The sequence below is a fragment of the Silurus aristotelis genome (assembly GCF_946808225.1).
Source record: "Silurus aristotelis genome assembly, chromosome: 18".
NCBI lineage: Eukaryota > Metazoa > Chordata > Actinopteri > Siluriformes > Siluridae > Silurus > Silurus aristotelis.
In genome coordinates, this window is record NC_139591.1 from 20,353,759 (window position 1) to 20,372,907 (window position 19,149).

The following is a 19,149-nucleotide window of genomic DNA, read 5'->3' on the forward strand; positions in this document are numbered from 1 at the left end:
AGATGAATAATCATTTGAAGACAGTTTTCAGACATAAATTATGGTTTTGGCTCTGAGGTAAAAATAATAAAATAAAATAAAATACAGTAGTTTCTAGAATGCTTAATGTGAAGTCTATTTAAGTGCAACTGTTCAGGATCTTATTGTTTAAAATATAAAGAATAAAGAGTTAAAAAGCACCGATACGTCACTCAACAGAAAACCACACATGTGAGAACATGAAAGCATGAAGCAAAACTCAAATCATGTGAGTTGTGCAAAAAAAAAAAAAGTTATTTTTAATCGAAAAAAATCGGTTTAATCGAAGCCTGGATTTTTTTTATGCCTCATTACAATTCTCTTTAGTCACAATAAAAAAAAAGAACTGTGGAAACAACATCAAGGCTTCCTGTATCCGTATTACTTTGTCTTTCTTTCTTTTTTTTATAACATACCTTTTCGTTCATTGTAACATCATTTACTATTATACCGAAGATCCTTACACTCGGAAATCTGCTATGCCTGGGCCCCTTGCACAGATTATATCAAGTCATACAAATTACGCTATATAGACACAAAAAGTATTCGGACAACTCTATAGGACGTCTTTGGATGTGGTAGCAAAATTTAGCGAAAATTCAATGTTCATAACAGGAAGATATGCGTCACATGGAAATGTGGAAAGAGATGTTCAAAAAGAATCTTATAGTTAGGTGTCCACAAACGTTTGTCTGTGTAGTGTAGGTCAAGTGATAAACTTGACCTACACGTGATGAAGCTGAAGTCACACAGAGAAAACCTGCCTTGAGGTAGAGGATCTTAGAAGTAAAGTGACATAGATTCGTTTTTTTTTTCTTCCTAAAACCTATGTATGCGCCTGCATGCATACACACATGTAACAGGACAGATGTGCAAATGTGATATGATGGTGACCAAACGTGACCTGCCACGTTAGACATCACGAACCGCATCTGGATACAGTCCATGTCACTGTTCTGCAACAGTAGTAAAACAGCAGACAGGAAGTAGTTTCCCTGAACATAATCGACAGACAGCAAAGTGTAAGCCTGATTTTACAAACTCCTTGACGCACAGAAGCTTGGATTTTTTTCTTCTTCTATTTTTAATTTTTTTTGCTGATGGAAGCAGGAAACGAGCAGCCATTCCTGCTCCGGCCTTAAGTGACCACTTCTTAATTCGAATCTTCATGTTCTCGTTTAGGGATTTACGTCCCTCCTGCAGCGTCGTCGTTGGCTGCCTGCAAAGTTCTCGCCAGGAACTCCAGCAGCACGTATTTCCAGTAGATCAGATCTCCGAGCGTTCGCAACTGGAGCGCGCATTCGGTCACAACGGACTGCTCTGAAAAGAGGGGGAAAAAAAGAGAGTCAAAGAGGATAATAATCCTGTCATCTAGAACACAAGTTCTGGTTGATATGTCAGTTGGTTTCATTCATTGGTTAAAACAGATTGTTCCCTCGTTCGTTTATTCATTCGTCTGCCAGGAACTGCTTTATCGTTATGTTATCATGCTGGATTGAGGGGAAACTCTGGCCCTAGGCAGGGACACACCCTGAATCACAAGGCGCCATTTATTTATATTTAACATTTACTGCATTTGGTACCTACATTCATCTCAGTCTCACTCATACAGCTAAGCAGCTATGGGTTTAAGGGCCTTGCTCAGGGGCCCAGACATAGCAGATTGTTGTGTGAGTGGGATTTAAACTCACAACCTTCAGATCCATAGTGCAATGCCATAACCACTTAACTAGCACAAAACCACACACATTCACTTTACCATGAAATGCATCATCATCATCATCATCATCACCCCTATTTATAGAGGACACACGTGAACTCCATCACATAAAAAGGAATTTAAAAGACTAACAAATCATGGCAAGTTTGTCCCCTCACTGCACCAGGCTTTGGGCTTGGGTTACAGTGTGTGTGTGTGTGTGTGTGTGTGTGTGTGTGTGTGTGTGTGTGTGTGTGTGTGTGTGTGTGTGAGATGGTTTTTTTGAGGTTTTGAACGCTTAAATGTGAACACTTTCACACACTCCAAATTTCTTCAGAACTCTGAATCATTTCTACCAGTAACTGTCTACCTGTCACCCCTTCTGTCCTCCTTTCCTTTATCTTTCTATCTGTCTTTTTCTTTCGTCCCTTCATTCTTTCTATACTACTCTTATTCTTCTCATGCTGTCTGTCTGTCTATCTATCTATCTATCTATCTATCTATCTATCTATCTATCTATCGATCTATCTATCTATCGATCTATCTATCTGTCTATTTATCTATCTATATATTCTTCCTTTCTTCAATCCGTTTGTCATAGTTTCTAACTGTCTTTCCTTCCTTCTTTCTTTCTATCCGGGTGTCTATCTTTTTTTTTTTTTCTTCTTCCGACTGTTTCTCTTTCATTTCTTCATTTACTTGCTTCAATCCGTCTGTCTGTTCTTCCCATCTTTCTTTAAAATTCTTCAATCTGTCTCTTACATTCTGTCCTTCCTTACTATTTACTTTCTTCATTTCCATCATTCTTTCTATCTGTCTTTTCTTTCATTCCTTCTTTACTCTCTCTCTCTCTCTCTCTCTCTCTCTCTCTCTCTCTCTCTACAGTATCGATCCTTCCTTTCCTTTTCCGTCTTTCATTCTGTTTTTCAGCCTCAAAATATCTAAATTGTATAAAAACAGGTTTAATAAAAGTTGTTATTGGAAACGCAATTACAGTTTGGCCTTTCGGTTCGGTTCAGTTCGGTTTTGTTTGTTTTGATGAACGGAAGAAAAAAAAAAACAAACCCTCAACAACCTTTATATATTTGTATGTATTAAATACCAACCAACAAATTTTTATTTTTACCAATAACATAAACAACAACAACAACAACAACAACAACAACAACAACAACAAGTTAAAGAAGGTAGAAAGCAGCAGTTCTCACACCACCATCATTAAAGTCCTGAAGAACAAAAGCAGCTCCTAAAATAACAAATACCGCCATTAAAAACCGGTGTTTAAGTACAATCTGTTTACCTTTATTCGCCATTTTCTGGAGTGTTTGTGTCGAGGAAAAAGCCCGAAAGAAGCGACAGGTATCCTCGCCGAAGAAAACCAACAACTCCCGGAGTTCAGTTCCGCCTCTAGACCTTTATAACTACACGCTAAATTTATCGAGGCTGCGTTTTAAACGCCAGAACGAGGAACATATAGTGTACAAGTTAGAGTACAGGAACAGCAGACATGAAGGTAGTGACCCTAAGTAGTGTCCATGTATAGGAAATGAACAGGATAGTGTTCACAGAAGTAGTGTTTGTGTGGAGTTGCCTGTGGAGTTTCCCCGCTACGTCACTCAAGCAGAACCCAATAGAACCTCTTTGTATGACACATTAAAGCTCGAATATGCAGAAGTGCTTTCACAACAAAGCTTCCAAAAAGAAAGAACAGATTCATCCTCAACTCCATTTATCACCTCATCCATGTATATATGGAGCTCATACACTAAATAAATAGGCCACTTAGGCACTTCTGCTTAGATGCTAGCTGCATTTCATTTTCTCTGTACATGTACCTTCCACAATGTTAAATCTAATGTAATTAATTTTACATTTACGGTATACAAATGAGCAGCTATGGGGTTAAGGGCCTTGCTCAGGGGCCCACGAATGGCAGCTCGGATCCAAAGTCCAATGCCATAACCACTTAGCTGCCACCTCGCCCATTATGCTACCATACACTCTTTGGGGTATTTATATTTATTTCTTTTTTTTTTTAATCCAGACTGACTTTTGACTGAGCAGGTTAAGAGTTGCTCAAGGGCCCAGCAGTTGCAGCTTGGTGGTGCTGGTATTTGAACCCATGACCTTTCGATCCAAAGTCCAATACCTTAACCCCTGAGTTACCTGCTCCACAGAATAAACATTAAGGATCAACGTTTTGAAAATAAAGCTTGGTAGGAGGGAAGAGATGAAGAATTTTAAAGCTACATCCCTAACCTTATTGTTAATGAAATATTAGAAGGCAGAATCCACACTTTTTCCATGGAATGCTATCAAAGCAGTCATTCTAATAGGACATGACGTGTGAGGAGGAAACGATTCAGTCAGATCTACTCAGGTAGAGAATCTTGGAAGTAAAGTGTACACAGGTAGTACCTGATTTACGATAGAGATGAGTTCCGATGACCTCGACATAACTTACAAATAAAGTCGAGACTACGCCTGGTCTACGCAGGAGTCTTGAAGAATGATCAGCAAGCGGTATTATACTGTAATTTGTTAATAATTTAACAAATTAAAGTACATAGTTTAGCGCAACAGAGCAATTTTAGTACCGTATTGTATAAACTATAAAGTATATATGTATGTTTCAGCAGGCGATAGGTCGAGTGCGGGTTCGCAAGTGGAGGGCGGAGTAAAATATTGTTACATTTTTTGTTGTATCACTATTGTCAGCGTAAGATTGAAAAACCATCTGTATTTCGTTTTTTTTTTTTACCTAAATACAAAACAGGACAACAGACAAACAAATTGCCCTGAGAGACCTTTTTTAAATCTGCTTACATACACACAATGTAACAGGATAGAAATGTAAATGTTATATAAATCATGGTGGCCAAACATAAACAGTGTCGTCACAGGAGACATTTAATAAACCACATCTGCACACAGTCCACATCACTACACTGTCCACAGTCCGCTCTCCAAACATTTTCTTGAACGTCATTAACTGACAGCAAAGTGTTAGTGCTCATTATGACTCGTACCTTCCAGTTTCCCTTCTTCTCTTCCTCAATGTGTTTCTGATTATAAAAGGATATAGAGAGAGATTGAAAGTAAAATCGTTTCCAAGTGCTTACTAGAAATAAAAACCTGCCCTGAATGATAAATCATTATACTTTACATGTGATCTTTGGTTTTATAATCAAATTCTATATAGACGTCTTTATACCCACAGTGCAGTTTAACTACCTGTTGATGGAGATACAGTGGGACTTGTAAAGCTTGTAAATTGTGTTAGGGAACACTGAAAAATGCTCAATCGACTCGGAATTTCTTGTTCTTGGGTTTTCAACTCCATGTTGGGAAAGAGGAGTCAAACCAGCATGGCTGCTCCAAGCCTCAGCAATAACCAAATCAGCATTTCTTACTTTGAAATACGATTAGATCAATCAATATACAGACATTTTTGATTGCTAACTATGTAATACTGTCCTTATTACAATATTACAATATATGATATATGAGAACCTGTAAGTGGGACAAACGTGTTTTAATCAATGCTTTAGTCCTTTAGTCCGCCCAGCTGTTTCACCTTTTTAACATCTGTACACTCTGCTCAAACAGATCATCATCCAAAAATGAAGCTTTCATGTTGATAACAGCATCGACACCATACAATTCATTGTCTCATAGGTCACTGAACTGCCAAGATGAGGCTCTGGGAAAAATCTGCACATCAATTTTTACATATAATACAGCACCATCCAATAAACTATCACTACCCTGTCCCACACTATCAGGACTATGGTTATGATCTTCATCACATGTTGACATTTGTATCATGTTGCACCGTTTTTTAACATATTTTCATTAGTAAAATTTTTTTATTTATTTATATATAATTATTAGTAAATGCGCTATACTTTTATTATTTATAATGTGATTAATAATTTGTGACCGATATTTTCTCTGTGGATCGATTCCTCCTCGCTAAACTGTTTCTCGAGCACGTTCGCTCAGCAGCGCTGCTGCTACGTGAACATGACGTATCGCAACGCTACGGCGGCCGAGGCGTGTCCTGATAGTCACATAGAATACAGATAAACATGGCAGAGGTAGAGCTGTAACTTCCTGGAGACAAGAAAAGAAAAGAGAAAAGAACGTCTGGTTTTATTTCACCTTTATTTTTTCTTATTCTTAGAAGACAGAAAGCACTTAAGTAAATCAATGATTTGCTGTCTGTCTGAACCAAAGAAAAAAAACCTATCTGCACCATATTGCAGAGCATCATATTTTGCCATTGCATCGTATTGTATAAAATCATAATTGTGTCAAATCAAGTCAAAACCGGATCGCACTGAATGGTAATAGCAGTGAATCGGAGGTGAATTGGCTACACATCGAGATGCCAATCAGATGTTTGTCTCTCCATGGTTTTTGTTCAGTTCCCGTTTTGTACTTGTAGTTCCCAGTTTCAGATTTTGATCTTTGATTATTTTGTTTTGTGTACTTATTTAATGTTTTTTGTACTTGCATCTGCTTCCCTGGTAATACATGACCCTCAGTAAACCAATTTCATTTTCAATAAATTGACTTAACATGTTAATGTGTCCCATGTTGAAGGATGTTTTCTGAAGACATGAAGACATTTTTGTTTGGTAGTAGATAGGAAGTAGATGGATAGATCACTTTATTCCTCCTAAAGGAAAATTCACAAACACAAACATCAGGTTTCAGGAAAAAAGTGCGTTTCTTATATTTTCCACAATATGAATCATGGCCTTATCTAGAAAGTGTGCTTATCTCTTGTAGAGATACGAACTTTACACTCTGTCCTGAAAAAGTTCACATCCACCGGCATGTTGATGCGTGTTTATATGGAAATGATGTGGTCTGTTCATAAACACAGCTTCTCATTATGACGGCTTGTACAGGTTGTGAGAACTTTGCGTTCCCTCTGCTTATTTCTGCGAAGCATGTTTTCTTAGGGGATGCTTTTAAAGATTTGTTCCTAAAGGTTCTTGAGTGTACCGAGGTTCATACGACAAAACACGCTTGAAAGTTAAAGAATTAACAACTGACTCTGCACAGGTCTGTGGAAATGAAATGGTTTTTGTGTTTGTGTGTGGACGTGGATGATGCAGTCATCTACCTGTTGCAGCATGCTCACTCTTTCTTGGATGGATGCAGTGGTATTGTCAGTTGTCAGGTATTGCCATTGCATTTTATACAATACATCCATTTCTACTGAGTGAGAAACTGCTCAGGGTGGGTGTCAGCACGTCCACTGAGTCCTGGATAGCTGACTATCTGTTAGATAGGCCCCAGTTTGTAAGGTTAGGGAATTCCTTGGCGAATATGGTGGTCAGTTATACAGAAGCACTTCAGGGGACTGTCCTTCTTCCATTCATGTTCACTCTGTACACCTCAGATTCCCAGTACAACTCCTGCCACCTGCAGAAGTTCTGTGATGACTCTGCACTGGAGTGGAAGGGGAGTCAGAGTACATGGGACGTCTGGACAGCTTTGTGTAGTGGTGCAACAGGAACCCTCTGCTCCTGAAAAATGTGAAAACCAAGGAGATGGTAGTGGACTTTAAGAAGGATAAAACTGTGATTGAACCCGTTACAACTACAAGTACTTGGGTGTTTACTTAAACAACAGATCGGACTGGAGGACCAACACCAACACTGTGTATAAGAAGGGGTTGAGCAGACTATATTTTCTGAAGAAGCTCAGATTTTTGCAGAAGGATACTGGAAATTTGTATCAGTTTGTTGTGGTAGTGGCCTTTATACTGCTGTGGTCTGCTGGGGGAGCAGCATCAGTGCCAGGGAGGCAGGCAAGATAAATATAATCATCCACTAGGCTGAATACATAATCGGACACAAACTGGACAGATTGGAGACAGCGATGGACATGAGGTCACTGAACAAACTGTCCTGTCAATCATGTCCTGTCAATCATAGAAAATCAGGAAATTGTTCCTACTGTACGCCAATTTGCACATTTAATTCTTATTCTTTTCTTTCTTTTTGAATTAGCAATTGCACTTTCTTTATGTAGCATCATCTTTTAATATTGTTTGTTTATAAGTTACAGTTATTTAATATTATGTTGCTTTTTATCTTATTTTATTTGTATTTTATTCCTATGGGAATAGGTGTGATTGACAGACATTTTTCTTCGGAAGCAAGACAGATTGTTCAGAATTCTTCTGGGGATGAATGGAATTTGGTAGGAGTTCCTTTGGGTGAAGACAAGATTGGTCAGAATTCCTTTGGGAGTAGGTTGGATTGGGCAGAATTCTTCTGGAACTGGATGTGATTGGTAGAAATTCCTTTAGGTAAATGCAAGATTGGTCTACATTGCTCTGGGAGTAGGTTGGATTGGTCAGAATTCCTCTGGAAATGGATGTGATTGGTAGGAATTCCTTTTGGTAAAGGCTAGATTATTCGGTTTTCTTTTAAAGTAGAAAACCATGGTTTATTCCTTAATCAATACAGATAAAAAGTTCGGCGCTGCATACTGAACAGTATTTGTGGTGAGTCATTTGGTCTACGGGCCTAATTTTTAGTTGTTGCGTAATGTTACACAGATTAACAACTGAATAACAGGTTAACGTCTTGTGTAATAAACGGGTTTTCTCACTCTGGATTACTCATTCGAATCCCATTTTATTATATAATATATATATATATATATATATATATATATATATATATATATATATATATATATATATATATATATGTCACGTGCGCAATGTGTAGTGAAACTATTTTGTGGACCTTCTAAAATTTTATAGATTTGCACAAACTGAGTTTACATACACCAAAATGTCTACACAATAATAAACTTATATATTATAATAAACTATAATATATATATATATATATATATATATATATATATATATATATATATATATATATATATATATATATATATATATATATATAAAAGTATAAGATCTGTGACAGAAACCATGTGACTCATTTTGAATATAGGTCAGATTGTAATCATTTAGGTGTGGAAACAGGAAAGCATTTGCATAAGTATAATTGATTATGAAATTAAGTGAAATACGAAGTCATACAAGCTTTGTTTTTGTTTCTGATATGCACAAATTTCTTTTTCTTCCCAAATTGAATCAAGCTCAGACTCGAGGACTCGACTCCTGAATCGTTTTCCCCATACTGCCATGTAGAAATAGCTGTCTCGGTTCACAGTTGGGCATGATCCCAAATCAGCGCCTTCTGTCTGTGCAAGTGCACTACATAGGGCACGGGGAAAATGGCCATTACGCGCTGCGTAGTGTACTATTCTGTCTAGCAGGCCGCCATTTTGGATTCATTTGCAGAAACCGCCGTTTGCACCGGGAGCTCTTACGTTCAACACGACCGACGGTTTAACTCGGAATTTCTTCACCAGGCGCGTGAGTGTGTCCAAAATGATGATGCAAACCGAAAAGCGAACCGACGTGAATAACGATATGCAGGGTTTTGTTTATTTATTAATTAATTTTCCCCAAACCGTTTCTTTTTTTGTACTCTTATTTCCGCGCACTACATATAACGCGGGGCCGTTCAGCCAATCAGAGTTCGCCGTCTCATCCGGGTATCTCACCATCCCTGACTGTAACCTGCAAAGTCCGGGCTACTATTAATGATGCTGCGCATGCGCATCTTTCTTGGCTGTATTTCGCTAGATTTGTATTTAATAGATTTTTTTTGTCTCGTTAAAGCGATTTTCAACTGTCTAAAATAAAATGATGTTACAAAGAACACATTGACTGAATGGACAAAATAGGTTTAGCGCCTTAGTTTGCCGATGTGCTAACGCTAATGCTAGCTAGGCCGAGAGGCGGTGTTTATTGGGACGCCATATGTCATATGTTTGGGGTTCAGGGGTCCGGGTTTGCAAAAAAATAAAAACAAAATGTATTATCCTCGTTCTAAGTAAATAATTAGTAGAAAACATTTGAAACTGTGCTATTAATTAAGTGTGTGACGTATAATCAGGTAGCCGCCCATGTGCGCATGCGCGCTCTCTGATTCCCCGCTGATGTGTTTCAGTTCATTTTCATATCCTGATTAAGAGCAAATTTCTTTCCCGTTTCACTCTAAAGATAAACACAATACAAGAAATTATCAAAAAAAAAAAAAAAAAAAATATATATATATATATATATATATATATATATATATATATATATATATATATATATATATATATTTCTAATGAAAGTTAAAATCAGCTGATCAGTACAAAGACTAAACATCCGGGTGATTGGGCTCAGCCAAAAGATGTGAGAAAGAATGAATTACACTGATATAATCATATTATTTATAGAATGTTTTTATTGTAAATGCTGTTTTTATATCACTTTGCCCAGGTGTCAGTGTGTGTAAACGCTTTACATTGTGTATTAATACATTGCATTGTGTCCCCAGGATGCCGAAATCAAAGGAAGTGCTGTCATCAACATCCAGCAGTGATTCAGATAGTGAAGCTGACACGAAGGTACGGCAATTCTGATCAGCAAATCACGAAAACAAAAAAGACGAGGCGATTAAGCATGGCTTTATTTTTATAATTCTTTAACTGTCAATGTTTTCTTAATTTTGCCTCGCCAGCCCAAGCTGAAGAAGCAGATGACGGAGAAACCGGCAAAGAAGCAGAAAAGCGGCGAGTCTTCAAAGACGTCCAGCGCGTCTAAGAGCGGCGGAGGCAGCAGCAATAAAAAAGATAACATGTTCCAGGTCAGCTGTGATTAATAAACTCCGACACGCAATTACTAGAATCGGGAGTGTTTAGAAATTCAGCATTCTGATTGGAAAGTCAGAGTTCAGATCCCAGGACTGCTAAGTTGACCTGGCCCTTGTGCAAGACCCTCAGCTACTCAGGTTAAGTCGCTCTGAATAAAGGGGTCTGTCGAATGTCATCGATGTAGGACAGGGGTGTCAAATCTTATGGACAAAGGGACAGTGTGAATGACTTTTTTTTTCCCATGCCAATATAATACTGTTGAACAGCAGGAAAATGAAACCGACGGACTCAGTTGTGACCCCTGCTTGATTGGGAGGGTTTCTGCTGGGTCTTAAAGTCTAAAAAAAAAAAAAAAAAAAAAAAAAAGCTCAAATTAAAAAAATCTAAATTTTTTATACACTTAAATTCACTGAATAATTTGTCCATGCCTCTAATGCTCATTGAAATCCTTCCGCAGCATTCTGACTATAAATAAGAGCAACAGCCAATCAGATTTCTGTTATTGCCGTGAATCTCACGGGTTGTATTAAACGTAAAACTTATTTTAATTTTCAGCTATGGGAAAGTGCAAGTTTAGCGATATTCGGCTTGAAAAAAACAATGAATTTAAGGCTTAGTTAAGGCCAGTTGCCAACAACGTATTTGTGTGTTTTTGATGTGATAAAGGCTTTAAATTTACTCTTAATAGTCTTAAAAAGGTCTTCAAAAGTCTTTGATTTGAAAAGATTGGACACTTTTGAATTTCACTGTGCTGTAATGTACATGTAAGAAGTAAAAAATCCCATTTACCTTTTTTTCTTTTACTTTTATGCAGCTTTGTTTGACCGTGTGTTCTTACATTATAATTACCACTTTATTAAGTTAATTGGGTTCCTTAACAGCCAGAACATTGCTGTCTAGATTCTCTTGTACTTGTGAGTTTTTTCACCTCTGCTTCTGCTCATGTCTTTTCTAAGATAGGGAAGATGAGGTACGTGAGCGTGCGCGAGTTCAAAGGGAAAGTCCTCATCGATATCCGCGAGTACTGGACGGACCCGGAAGGCGAAATAAAACCGGGAAAGAAAGGTAAGGAACGCCTCCCTCGTCACGGAGAGCTCTGACAGATTTACACCCCTGTTTCAGTGACTGGAGTGTGTGTGATTACAGTATAATAAATACCTGATTAACGAGGTTAGTATGTTTATTCCCGGAAGAGATTATAAACTGAAGCAAGACGAGGGTCAGGATACGTGTCTGGATTTGAGTCGTGTTGTGATGGTGCTTATCTCCATGTTTTTAATGCTTTCACTAATCAAAACAGTATTAAATACTACAGGGAATAATTTAATCTTTTAATGCGTTGTGGTTTCGGCTTTATATTTATGCAAAAAAGATAGAAAAAATGTATATATGGTTACCATGTAATCAGCAGATGAGCTGATTATAACTTGAAGTTGAGCCCAACAAATATTACAAATATATTTTTAAATACTTTTAAAGTCTTAAAAAAAAACTAGGAATTGCCTAGTAAGATGTTAATTTCTTGTAGAAATTGTTTACAATTTTTGAAGTATATACACACCATAGACAAACGTTCAGACACCTGACCATAAGATTAGTCCAATTTGCTGTAATAGTAACTCTTCCGGGTAGATGTTTCACCAGGATGTGTGGAGATTCATTCAGCCACGAGGGTGTTATTAAAGTCAGGTACTGGTGGAGGTGAGGTGAGGAGGCCTGGGGTGCAGTCAGCGTTCCAGTTCATCCCAAGATGTTGAATTGGGTTTATAGTGGGACATTTAAGAGAGCAAAGTTGCACCATCCAAACTAAATAGTTTGCAAACTTGTAAGACTTTGTGTTTATTTCCAACTTCAAATAATAATATTTAAATGATATCAAGGCGAACCATAAATTCAAAAAGTGGAACAGACCATCCTGAGCATTCAGATATGGACTGTTCCTTTCGAATAGGTAAATATTATGGAAATCCGAGTGACCCTGTATGCAAACGCGCACGCCGTCACGACAAATGGAAACGTGCTTCCGACATGTTTATAGCATAATCAAAGTCATAGAGCATAAAATTCCAGATAAAATCTCTTTCTAATCAAAGCCGTTCTCTGTGAACAAGGTAAAGTATGAATTAATGTGAGAGTTTTTTTTTCCTTGCCACATACAATGCCTGTGAAAAGTTTGGACACGTGTAGTGTTTTACGGTTTTTAAGAGTCAAGTGCAAGTTCCTCGTTTTTATGCTCATTGTCTTGTTGCATGGCGAAGTCAGTTCCAGTGAGCCGCAGTCCAGGAGAAATTGCAAGTATTGAATGGTTGCCATGTTGGTTCCTTTCACCCGGAATAAGTCTCCAATCTTCCCTGCTCCGAAGCAAACCATTAAACCTTGAGGCAGTCTGCTAACATCATCTCTCCTGTTCTCCGTCCTACAGAAGTTCTTCTGTTCGAGACAGAACCTTCTTCCTGTCCTTCACTGTCAAGTTCTTGTATGTTTTTACTTTTCATCTGGTTTGTTGCATAGAATCAAAAGGAACATTCATGTGTCTCAAAACCCATTAAAGACGAGGGATTTCCACACTTTTCACATACATATGTAGTATCTCTCAAAAGTGAGTGCACCCCTAAAATTTCAGCACCACTTTTATTAGGTTCTCAAGGGACAAGACTATGGAAATGGAAATTGTATATATTTTAGTGTGCCGTTTTTATAACAGTACAGATTTACCCTCGTCTGAAAATAACTCCACATGCAGCCATTATCGTCTAAATAACTCGCAACAAAAGTGAGTACACCCTAAGTCAACATGTCAAAACTGCTTAGAAAGTTTTTGTGTGAGCACCAGTGTTCTCGATCACTGCCTGAATCCTGGAATTAATGCTGGGATCCTCTTCCACTCCTCCATAATGACATCACGGAGCTGCTGGATGTTGGACGCATTGCACTTCTCCAACTTCTGCTTGAGGATGCCCTACAGGTGCTCAATAGGCTTCAGGTCTGGAGAATACTTGGCCACTCCATCACCTTCACCTTCCTCAGCAAGGCAGTGTGTTTGGGGTCATTATTATGCTGGTAAACTGCTGTTCGGCCCAGTTTCTAAATGCAGGGCATGTTGGAATCAATGTTTCCCTCAATGAACCACAGCTCCCCAGTACCAGCAGCACTCGTGCAGCCCCAGACCATGATGCTGCCACCACCAGTACTGTAGGCAAGACACACTTTTCTTTGTACTTCTCACCAGGGTTTTGCCACACATGCTGCTCTAATACAAGATACAAATACTGCTCTAATACAAATTTGTATGGTTTTGTAAAAGCAGAGAAAACATGAACATGATGAACAGGACGTGTGGCTTTGCGAAGTTACACTGCGTACAGCAGTTATTGCTGTGTACTCACTTTTGTTGGCAGTTATTTCGACAGTAATTGCTGTATGTTGCTATTTTTTAAAGGACCGTAAATCTGTACTGCTATAAAAGCTGCACATTGACTCCTCTAAAGTATGTCCACGTTTTTGATTGACTTTTCTCTCGTTTTCAGGGATTTCTCTGAACCCGGAGCAGTGGAACCAGCTGAAAGAGCAGATCGATGACATCGACGATGCCTTGAGGAGAATATAAAGCCTGCTCACGGACCCGTCTGCTTCATTCCTCCATCTGGATTTCACATTCTTTTTTTTTTAGGTTCAATTAAACAATCCTGTAGTGTGACCATTTTCCAGTTAGGTTTTAGAGTAACCGTTGTCGTATTTTTCTAGTTCGTTGTGTTTTTATTCTACTGACAAAGCAACTGAAAGAGTTCACGTTGTCTTTGGTGAGTATGGGTTTAACTTGTGCTCAAAATTTTTTTTTTTACAATAAAGACGATTTTTATGAATGAATTGTTTCACGGAATTGAATTAAAATGGTTTTATTTCTGAAGAAATGTTCGAGTTTAACCACAAGATGGCGGAAGAGTAAAAAAAAAAGTGTTCATCTTTATGGGGTGCGTCTTAATTTAAAACGCTTATTTAGCAAGTATATGTATGTTACTATAATTATATATAATTAAAATATATAGAAATGAAACACTTTGTAGTTGAAAATAATCGATAACATAGAGTGGGAGTTTATTCGATCTACAGCCGTCTCCGATTTATTACTAGAGAAGCTGCAGAAATTGTTTGAAACAAAAAGCTTTTTGTATGCGTAAATATTTAAAGTATTAACCCGCTGTGTGATTATTTTGCTTTATCTGTACACTAATAATTTTCATCCTGCACACTTTTAGTTCGATCTCCAGCTCACATCACAGTTTGCGATCAAGTTGTGATCACTGATCACAATTGTTCCCAAGGAAAAAAAACAATGACTTATTTCCATTGTTCCAACAACCAATCACTGATCCTTATTGTTCTCAACATCCAATCAATGTTCGCTACTGTTCCCAATAATCGAACACGGATCACAATTGTTCCTGTAACCAATCACTTACTGATCACTTGTTCACGATGATCGATCACATGTCACCATTGTTCAACCAACCAATCACAGATAACCGCTTCTCCAAATCAACTGTTGTTACTTTCCTCTGAAAACAATTCGGCAACACACACACACACACGCAGTGGCGCAAATTCACCAAATTATTTTATTTATTATTATTATTATTATTATTATTATACACAAGCAACCTGTTTGTTTAATAATAATATTTATAACAATAATATTTCACACACACCAGGTTACATGATTATGTTTTTTATGTTTCGGGTTCACGTGTTGTGACGTAATAATAACGGCGCAGCTCCACTGGTGCACGCGCTTGCGATCGAGTTCGGAGCCGTGACCGCGCCGCACCGCGCTGCGAGGAGGAAGTAGGAGCCTGTTGTCGTATTAAGACGCGTCCTGCGGCGCTTCCTCCGGCGCTGTGCTGCTTAATAACGACGTGAACATTCTGCAGCAGTTCCCATTTAGGAGTTCGGATCATCATCACCATGAGAGAGCTGCACTTTAAGGACAACTTCTGGGTGAGTATCCGGTGTACCATAAGAGATCTGGTGCGAAATGAAGTCTGCTGACTTCTCCATGGGGTCTACTTTAATCAACCTTTTGCATCCAGCAGCCAATAGAAATAAACATTTTTTATTTTATTTATTTTCTCTTTCCAACTTCCTCAATTTGATCGTTTTTTTTTTCGCACAAGAATGGTCAAAGTTTCCTTAAAGGGAAATGTTGCCACGATTGGTACAATTGATACAGATCAGATCTTTATACAAATCCAGTCTAACAACCTTTTCAAAACAAAGTGTGATCATATTTGAAAATAGATCATAAAAGTAGATCATATTATTGTTGTGATCCTTTTTTGAAAGTAGATCATATTATTATTGTGATCTTTTTTTCAAAGTAGATAATAAAAGTAGATCATATTATTGTGATCCTTTTTTGAAAGTAGATCATAAAAGTAGATCATATTATTGTTGTGATCCTTTTTTGAAAGTAGATCATAAAAGTAGATCATATTATTATTATTATTATTGTGATCCTTTCTTGAAAGTAGATCATATTATTGTGATCTTTTTTTCAAAGTAGATAATAAAAGTAGATCATATTATTGTGATCCTTTTTCAAATTAGATCATAAAAGTAGATCATATTATTGTTGTGATCCTTTTTTGAAAGTAGATCATAAAAGTAGATCATATTATTATTATTATTATTATTGTGATCCTTTCTTGAAAGTAGATCATATTATTGTGATCATTTTTTCAGAGTAGATCATAAAAGTAGATCATATTATTGTGATCCTTTTTTAAAGTAGATCATAAAAGTAGATCATATTATTGTTGTGATTATTTTTTGAAAGTAGATCATATTATTATTGTGATCCTTTTTTCAAGGTAGATAATAAAAGTAGATCATATTATTGTGATCCTTTTTCAAAGTAGATCATAAAAGTAGATCATATTATTATTTTGATTCTTTTTTGAAAGTAGATCATAAAAGTAGATCATATTATTATTGTGATCCTTTTTTCAAGGTAGATTATAAAAGTAGATCATATTATTAATGTGATTCTGTTACATATGCAGGAATGTTCATTGTCTCTCACTGACTTTTGAACTCTGGTAGAAAGTTGTTCATACCTTCCATACTGTCATTTTGTCATATACCTAAATCTAGTTTATGGCTGGAGGCTATGATTATGTCTGGGTGTGGAAATGACAGATACTCCCCTGGACAATGACAACATCAGATAGACAGAAACTCGAGCTCCTGTAAGAAGTCAGATCTTCAGGCTTCCACTGAGTTGAGATTGTTCTAAATTGTCTTGGGTACTTCACATAGTTTTGCTGTTTATTTTAGGACAGAGGTGTCCAAAATTTTTCCTAAAAAGGGACAAATCTTGACTTGGTTGAGGGCCAGGGGCTTAAAGTAAATGTTGTTTTTGGCCAATGGTAGCTCAGTGGTTAATATGTCAAACATTGGTTTAGCAGGTCCTGGGTTCCCATCGCAGCACCACCAGGCTAAGCCCTCATACCCTGTGAGATGGCAACATTAGAGACCCTTTTGGTAAAGCTGTTGGATTTATAGTTGAGTTTAAATCCCAGCACCACCAGGTCACAAGTCAGGGCCACCGCAGGGGCCCTGAAGCACAGCCCTTAACCCTCAACTGTGTAAATCCTCAATTTGTATGAATGAGATCATTGTTCATTCGCTTTCGATCAGGGCATCTGCCAAATCTGCTGTAAATATAAATACGTTGTACCGAACTGGTTTATATTCAAATTCAAATCGGTTTCTTTTCACTCATGAATAAAAAAGGAAAAAAAACATGAATCAGTTTACCAATTAATTTTTTAACATTTCCTACTCCAGTGAAACTTACAGTACAATGAAAACGTAGATACAGAGAACCTTTTCATACCCATAGGGAAATTTCTATTTCCCTCACTGACCCCCCTACCAATAGCTCCGCCCTTTTAATACAATGCTCCGCCCCCATACCACACACAAATAATTTGCAGTCTTCAATTAATTATATTAAATTAAATATACTGTATATTAAACTTCAGCAGAAAAACAGGTGAATTATTTAATTCGGCGGGGCAGGAGGCACTCAGTGGGCCCCTACCAGCTGGTGGCGCTCTAGGCGACCGCATAGTTTGCTTGTGACTAAAAACTGTGCTGCATAGAAATAATCCTAATAGCAGAATTTATTACCAAATACTGCTATTCAGTCTATAAGCAATACAGACATATGCTTATAATATCAGGGTCCCCGAATGCCAGACATAACGCTGGTTCTTATTGAGCTTCATCTGCCGTGGTGACAAAATCAGACTCATTGAGGTTTTTTCTGCTTATATATAAAACAAAACAATCTTATGTTGAATGTTAAATTAGAAATTGATGTCAGTGGCATTTTTGCACCTTTTCTCCTTCGCATATATGCAGTGGTGGACGGTAACAAAGTCAATGTAATTCGTTACTGTACTTAAGTAGCTTTTTCACGTATCTGTACTTTACTGAAGTTTTTCCATTCGGGGAGACTTTTAGTTTAATTTCACTACATTTCAGAGTCAAATATCTCTTTTTTCTCAACTACAATTTAGGAAATAAAGTCGTTCCTTTGGATTTATAAGCGGATTTAAAAAAAACGTTCTGATTGGCTTTGGTGGGATCTACTCGATACGAACAAACAGTTTAGCGTCAGTTCAACAGCAAGCAGGACATTGCGAAAGGAATAAATGACAGAAGAAACTGAACTCAAAACACTTGTGTAAAATATTTGAAATGAAGGTTCTGTGTTTATGATCATTCTAATAGATATGAATGAATATTGAATAATAATCTATTCAGAAATTTTGCTGTGCTAAGAGTAAAATTAGAGTCTTTTTTTGGGTCATGGTGTGGTTCACCCAGAGCGTCATTCAAGCCAAAACCGCCATTGTGTCCCACCGGTTGGTGGTTTCTACTTATCACGAACAAACAGTTCAGCATCGACAGTTCAGCAATTTAGTTCAACAGCAAGCAGAACATTTTGAGAGTTATAAATGATGGAATAAACTCCTGACTAGAACTTGGCACAGCTTTTGTTGCCTTATTGACATAAGTCATTGTTATGAGTAGTTAAAAAGGAGGTTTTGGGCTCGTGATAATTTATTAGATGTCTGTGTTAGTGTTAAACTCATTAATATAATTCTATTAATAGATCAGTGTGCTGAGAGTCACATTCGAGTCTTTTCACATAAACTGAGTTGATAAAGTAAAAAGTCTTGTGGCAACAATGATAATAGGAACATTATAGCCATAATAAATCAGTACTTGAACAACTTAAGTATGTTTGATGGCAAATACTCCTGACTTTTACTCAAGTGATAGTTTAAAGGAACACATTTACTTTTTTACTTCAACTCAAGTACATGCTTTGTGTATTTCGTCCACCATTGCATGTATGACATGGCGGGCCAAATCAAAAGTGGGACCACCTTTGCTTTAGGAGCATACAGTGAACATTTATTCGACATAATATATCCTGTTTCAAGCTACTATATAATAAATTTAGGTCCATGCCAACTCAAATATTCACCCCGAGTAAAGGGTTATTTCTGACATCGCTTCTGTAAGTGTTTTGGTGTTTTAACACGTCCTTTGACTTCCTCTCTTCACTTCCCCTCGGCTTTATGTCATTGTAACGTTCATTG

At 37.4% G+C, this 19,149-nt stretch overlaps 2 protein-coding genes and 1 long non-coding RNA gene across 7 annotated transcripts in view; 2 read left to right on the forward strand and 1 right to left on the reverse strand.

Annotated features, from left to right (window-relative positions):
- Nucleotides 1–1,083: 1,083 nt before the first annotated feature.
- On the reverse strand, nt 1,084–3,156 carry LOC310740747. Its single transcript, XR_014537719.1, has 2 exons — nt 3,018–3,156; nt 1,084–1,338 (listed from the first exon to the last, which is right to left on the reverse strand). It is a non-coding gene; the product is annotated as an uncharacterized lncRNA (long non-coding RNA).
- Nucleotides 3,157–9,009: 5,853 nt separating this feature from the next.
- Nucleotides 9,010–14,337, forward strand: sub1a (SUB1 regulator of transcription a). Of its 2 annotated transcripts, none has more exons than XM_083567708.1 (5): nt 9,010–9,140; nt 10,159–10,228; nt 10,342–10,467; nt 11,431–11,539; nt 14,002–14,337. In XM_083567708.1, exons 2-5 carry the CDS (start codon nt 10,160–10,162, stop codon nt 14,079–14,081), a joined length of 384 nt encoding a protein of 127 aa, XP_083423834.1. In that variant the 5' UTR covers nt 9,010–9,140; nt 10,159; the 3' UTR covers nt 14,082–14,337. The 2 variants fall into 2 exon arrangements, with proteins under 2 accessions (XP_083423834.1, XP_083423835.1); XM_083567709.1 differs by having other exon boundaries at nt 9,014–9,136.
- A 948-nt stretch (nt 14,338–15,285) lies between these two features.
- pstpip2 (proline-serine-threonine phosphatase interacting protein 2) overlaps nt 15,286–19,149 on the forward strand; it is a 37,977-nt gene continuing 34,113 nt past the window's right edge. For all 4 annotated transcript variants that reach the window (XR_014537877.1, XR_014537878.1, XR_014537879.1 and 1 more), the window contains exon 1: nt 15,286–15,469. Coding sequence is in view for 1 of the 4 variants with exons in the window: in XM_083568838.1 (XP_083424964.1) it covers nt 15,437–15,469 (33 nt within the window). In the remaining 3 variants the exon portion in view is untranslated. The remainder of the gene's footprint in view (nt 15,470–19,149) is intronic.

Bases quoted from the DNA above. Each gene is read 5' to 3' on its own strand.
- sub1a (XM_083567708.1), top strand. From the start codon at position 10,160: ATGCCGAAATCAAAGGAAGTGCTGTCATCAACATCCAGCAGTGATTCA. The intron at 10,229-10,341 runs GTACGGCAATTC...TTGCCTCGCCAG, and splicing joins ATAGTGAAGCTGACACGAAG to CCCAAGCTGAAGAAGCAGAT. The intron at 10,468-11,430 runs GTCAGCTGTGAT...GTCTTTTCTAAG, and splicing joins AAAAAGATAACATGTTCCAG to ATAGGGAAGATGAGGTACGT.